General features: G+C 38.4%; 2 protein-coding genes across 2 annotated transcripts; both read left to right on the top strand.

The window, feature by feature from the left end:
* Positions 1-2,312: 2,312 nt before the first annotated feature.
* LOC108096299 lies at positions 2,313-3,372 on the top strand. Its single transcript, XM_017197782.2, has 3 exons — positions 2,313-2,471; positions 2,531-2,988; positions 3,122-3,372. Exons 1-3 carry the CDS (start codon positions 2,340-2,342, stop codon positions 3,204-3,206), a joined length of 675 nt encoding a protein of 224 aa, XP_017053271.1. The 5' UTR covers positions 2,313-2,339; the 3' UTR covers positions 3,207-3,372.
* A 1,151-nt stretch (positions 3,373-4,523) lies between these two features.
* Positions 4,524-6,000, top strand: LOC108097956. The gene is made up of 3 exons (XM_017200568.2): positions 4,524-4,729; positions 5,029-5,465; positions 5,530-6,000. Exons 1-3 carry the CDS (start codon positions 4,616-4,618, stop codon positions 5,615-5,617), a joined length of 639 nt encoding a protein of 212 aa, XP_017056057.1. The 5' UTR covers positions 4,524-4,615; the 3' UTR covers positions 5,618-6,000.

Here is a 6,000-nt window from a genome sequence, read left to right on the forward strand (position 1 = left end):
TTGGCTTGCGCAGTGCGCACTTGAGTAAGGAGTCCACAAAAGAGTAAAAGGGGGTAAAAAGCATGTGTGTGCACACACTCCTACAAGACTCGCTTTAATAGAAAGTTTACCCTGCTCTCACTTTTCTTTTTCTTGGGGTTTTGCATAAAGCTCATGGTGTAATTAACAGTCACTTGCAGTGGCAAAAATGGGGAGTCCTTGCTAGAGTGTGTGTGGTTGTGTTAGAGATATATGTATCCCTATACGAGTATATGTGCCTGCATTAAGATAAACAACTTAATTATTTTCTCTGGGTGAACGAGATGCACTTTTGCTGCGGCTGCGAGCGGCATAAAAGGGAAAGGAACCACAGCTCGTCAAGTATATTTGCTGTTGATGAAAGATACAAGGCTTCAGTGGGCTAATTAAATACGTTCAAGATTGCCTGAAGATTTATAACAAGCTCAATCAACCTCGTTAGTAGGAGAAGGAAATGCTGCAAGATAATAACAAGTTTATTTCATCCAATCTGTTGGGTTCTCATACGTGTCCTCACTTTACAAATAATATAATTACGCAATGGACTAAATAGCTAAGTAATATTAAGCTTTAATCAAGCAAATTAATTGAAATTAAACCGTATGTCAGATACTTACAAGGAAAAGACACAGGCTTAAATTAAACTTCATATTTAATATAAAAATTAATCTAGCCAACAAACTAAAAATATAAAACCACAATTTCTGTAGCTTCTCTTTGACATTGGGCTATCATAAAGTTTAAAATGTGAAAAGTTGGAATTGAAAAGATAAAAGATAGGAAAAAAGTAGCATTTATTTATATGTGTTTTCGAACAACATTTGACTAGCATTGCATTGAGTGCAAAGGCAATTAGCTCGGTCTCCTGGAAACCTGAACTCTATTTTGTGTTAATCAAAAGTTTCAGTGTTTTCTCACTTCAATCCCCAAAACCCCTCACCTTTTAACAGCAAACTCTGAAAGTTATACTGGCAGTTGTGCCGGAGAGCGTTTTGTCATTCATTACAAATTTTCACACACGGCCCAATTAAATTATTTAGCCCCATACACACACTCACCCCGAATAGTTTTAATTAAATAATAGATACAAGCCACCTTAGCTACCCAACTCTGCCAGATGCTATGACTGCTTTTTTTCCTCATTCGGTAGTCAACTTTTGGCAGTTGCAAAAGTTTTCCAGAGGAAAACGACTCCCGAGACAAAAGCCTATGGCCGAATTACGTTGAATGTGTGTCAACTGTACCAAAATGTTCTAGTGTCTTCATCTCCTTCTCGTTTTCCCTCAACTATCTGCAGCTTATACTTGGGGAGCTTGTAGGACATTTAAAATTAATGTGCTATGGAGGAGTTTGAGAGCTTTCGAGACAAGCCGAAGACAAGTTGAGGACATGCAGCCGTTAACATAATCGTTCGAGCTTAGAGCACACATATTTCCACCCACTAAAGGGTGCTGTTCAACACTGTTCGAAGTTGTTTGAAGTTGTCAGTTGCTGCACTGGGCGTTCTTCATTCGAAAGTAGGTTTACTTGGTAATATTTAAAGGGGCTAACTTTAATTAACTGTTGGCTTTGACAGCAGTTTAGTTCTAAAAATATAGGTCAAAGTTGCACAGCGAAGTTAAAAGCAAGAAACAAGTTATCAGGATATAAATAATTGTTAAAGTTACTCCCTTAACCTGAACGTACCAAAATCCCTCAATATATGAGTTATTCAACATTGTTTAAAGTGCTTACAATTGAGGGCTGTACCAACCAATAAATTTCTTTCACAAGTATATTTTCTTAGAAAAATAAAACAATGACCTGAAATAAGAACGAGTAGCATTGTTCCACGAATTGTTTGCCAAGCACTCAAATGTGTCACAAAGGTCTTATCGCTTATCTTTCTGACCATAAGATATCGCAGGCGCATGTTTTGTAATTATCATTTTTAGGGGTTAATAATAATAACGCCCTACAGTAGCTATATGTGTTATATAAGTGCGAGAAATCAAGTGAACCTTTAAAAAAACTCTTATAAAAAGCGATATTTATAATAGTAGTTCCATCTAAAATTTAAAAGGAATCTTTAAAGTGTTTGCCTTTGTAATTTGTTACTATTAAAATTGAAAACAAACAAATATAGAAACACTCTTTGTTACAAGTCCATCCCTGGCTCCATTTGATCATAATCATACCATATTTATCGTGACCACTCATTAGATAACACCTGATCGATTTTTGACTTATGTCAGGTAATTACTTGATGACCAACCCCAGAATTTTCATGGCTTCAGTTCTTGATTTGAGGCCGAGTCACAAGCAAGCCATAATTTGCTATTATGTCAGCTAGGACATATTTATGGGGTCTTCTGTGCCTCTTGGTTTTTTACCAAGGAAGTGCCCAATCGCAGACCGGAGATTATATACAACTGTGTAATTTAACCGAAAGCATCGCTGTGGATCTTGATCAGGTACAAAATCTATACACCTAAGGTTATTTTTCATTAATTAACCTTAAATTTCCAACCAGTTCTCTGGCATTTGGTGGGAAGTGGCTCGTCAGCCATCTGGAACTGATTTCTGCACTGAGGTTAACATTACAGTGATACCACATAAAGAAAATGCTACTGTGCTGATCGATACCACATACGCGGTATCTCCAGATTATCCGTGGGTGAACCAGACCATGAATGCCACCCTCACCGTGGTGAATGCCTCAGCTGCCCCTGATGGCTTTAACTTCACCTATTGGAATCCACCTGGATACACTCCCTATACAGTTTACAAAGTCCTTTACACAGATTACACCGATGCAACCTTCCTGTGTGGCTATACAAATCAGACTGACAACTCGACTTCGTTTGGAATGATCCTCACCCGAGATCGTACCCCAACCACCGCAGCTCTGGATAAACTGCAGAGTTATGCATCCAGTTTATCTTCGAACTTCTTGAATGGCAGCATGGCGGTAATCACTCAGGGCGAAAGGTAAGTACCAATTGCATTTCTTTCATACTGATGAAAGTTCTGATAAACTGGTGAAAAATAAATAATATATTTAGATTATGCTTATATATCACTTTTACGTGTTCAATTTATATTACAGTTTCTTTTCTTCCAGTTGCTATGCACCATCGGGAGCCAATCCTTCTGCCATTATCTCCTTACTAGTGATTGCCCTGGCCTTCATATTGACCTTCAAATAATTCACTTTATACTTGGGAGTTTATATGTAATGTTAAGAAAGATCACAAGATTAGCTTTATTCTATCAAAAAATACCCCGTGGTCTAATTTAAAGTTAAATATGCATTGTACTCGATAAAAATGTAAACCTCAAATGAATAGATAAATAAATAAACTCTCATTCATATTCATACTCTTCTACGTTATTCATTAAATAGTCTTAAATGCGTCATACTTGAAAGTGTAATCTAAAATTAAACGTGATATCGGCTAAGAATTCTCTAACACTTGAAAGTTTGAAATTTTATAGTACTTTCCCGATCGCTACTTATTAAAAATGTTTCTTTATCGCATTTCTGACTTCTTTCACTTTTATTTTTCTATACTTTTGCATTCTTGTTTTTGTTTTCATTAATGACTCAGTGTCTGGTTGCGATAATGTTAAATCCGGAAATGAAGACGTTTCCTCTCTATATGTATATTCTATTTGGGGTGATAGATCACTAAAAGGCTTAGATAAAATGTTGCGTAGAACGCTTCAATTAATTTAATACCTGTTTCTGATATCAGCGAGTGAAGATAAGAAAACGTACCTGTTTATGACACCGTAGAGTGTAAGGAGTGAGTAATGGGAAATATAACAACAGCTTTTCAACTAGAAAAGCAGTAAGATAAAATTAAAAAACATCGTAATGATATCTGTAAGAAAAAGTAATAGAAATTCCCAGACCGCAAGTAAAAATGTGCTTGCAAAATATGATTAATAACCAGAATAAATGATATTGTAAATATTTTTATAAGATACGTACTTTTGTTACAAGGCAGCGAAATCAAATAAGGCAATAAACGTATTTACAGCTTTTTTATATACCAAATAAAACCTACATCCAGTCGGCAGCTAATGTTTGTTGATTTCGAAGCGTTTACTTGCACCCTAAATCAGTTTGGCCAATAAAACTTAAAAAAAAAGGTGCTACAATTAAATGAGTTTGCAACCAACAATAATAATTAAGGTGGGAATCTATTTTTGGCCGTGAGAATCACTTCTTGGAAACCATTTCCAAAGGCTTTGCAGGTAAGACAGCCTATTGACCAATGTTTGGGGGGAGTTTTCAAAGGAGCGCAGGCCAATAACAAAACCAACTGATTGCCAGAGCCTCAGGGGATTAGTCATGCCTTCGGAGCGATAACAGACGTCAGATGTACGTAAATCGGCGACGGAGCCGAGGCGCCTCCACATATGCAGGCATCGATAGATAATGGCTGCGAAAATACGGGAAAAGATACACGCCTATAAAAGCCAGCCGCCGATGGGAAGTCAGTTCAGTTGTACGTCGTACTCGCAGCGAACCGATCGCACAACCGGAACAATAAAGCGGAATTTATTGCAAAACCCCATCCGATACAAGTGACAAAACCCCGGTGACATCATGTGCAAAACTGTGATGATCTGTTTGGCCATCGTGGCCTCCATTTCGATGGTGCTGGCCCAAAATCCACAGACCTGCGCTCAAGCCACCAGCTTGGATTTTAACCAGACCGAAGTGAGTGAAATGTTTTTATAGAAAGGAGTTGAAAATATTTGAAAATTTGAAACTGAACTAGAGAAAGAAAAGGACATTATATTTAGAAATGGTATATCTTTGGACATTTTTAAATAATGCAGAAGGATTCATGCCCATCAAGAACTGATATTTCTATCATTAATGCAGTTCGAACAATACTACTGGACTACAAACTAAAGCTGCACAAATATTGATTCAATTAAGCAAACTTTTCGAATAGACATAAATGAAGATAATTTTATCCTAATCATGAACCCTTTTCTTTTCGAAATTTCCAGTTGGCTGGCCAGTGGGTGGAGGTGGCCCGCAACCCAGCTGCGAATGTGTCCTGCATTACGCTGAACGTTGCCATCTGGAACAACACCAACATGCTGGTCAACATCAGCCACTCGAGCACCAACCTCTCCACCTACGTGGACGTCTACGAAACTGCTAACATCACCTTGAATGCTACTAACCCTCTTGCTGGCTACAACGTGAGCATCGTGAATGGATCGCAGACGAAGTACGTCTGGGTGAAGCTGCTGCAGTTTGTGAACTCGACCTATGTGACGGGCTGCAGTTACACCGATGCCAACAATGCTTCCACCAGTGCCGGATTCATTTTGGCCAGGTCGAGCTACACTCCCGATGGCATCAAGATTGCCAACAACAATGCCTCTGCATCGTGGAGCAACTTCCAGCAGAACGTCTACGGCAATGTCACGCAATTGGGGTAAGTTTTGCCATTAAATTAGTTAACTCTTAAGATAATATTAATATATGTTGACATCTTACAGATGCTATGCCAGTTCTGCTGGAAAGAGTGTTCCTCTGACTCTGATTTCTGGCTTCCTGGCCTTTGCTCTGTTGCTGATCAAGTCCTAAGGAAGGATATGTAAATCACTGATCTGCCTAGCCACCATAAATGAAAGAACCTAACAAGCCAAAAACGTTGCCTTAGTAATTGCGTCATTCTCTTTATTTAGTTTTTAGTTGACTTTAAAAATCCCCGCACTCCGAAAGTGAGCCAAGGCGAAACGATGTCAATAAAAGTAAACCAAAATGGGTGAGGGCCCGTAAAAAAAAGCCCCCATCGAAAAGAACAAAAACTCGATAAAGGTGTAGAGACAGAGGAATCGGGTGTCTCGATACTCTGCTGCAATCAGTGCTTTAATTTGCTGGCAACTTGTTCAACGGCATGCGTGATAAGATAGCCGTAAAAAGATAACAAAATATATGACTCGGCCACCAAATCACAAAACATTCAA

This window comes from Drosophila ficusphila, unplaced genomic scaffold (genome assembly GCF_018152265.1).
Source record: "Drosophila ficusphila isolate 14025-0441.05 unplaced genomic scaffold, ASM1815226v1 contig_791, whole genome shotgun sequence".
NCBI classification, from domain to species: Eukaryota; Metazoa; Arthropoda; class Insecta; order Diptera; family Drosophilidae; genus Drosophila; species Drosophila ficusphila.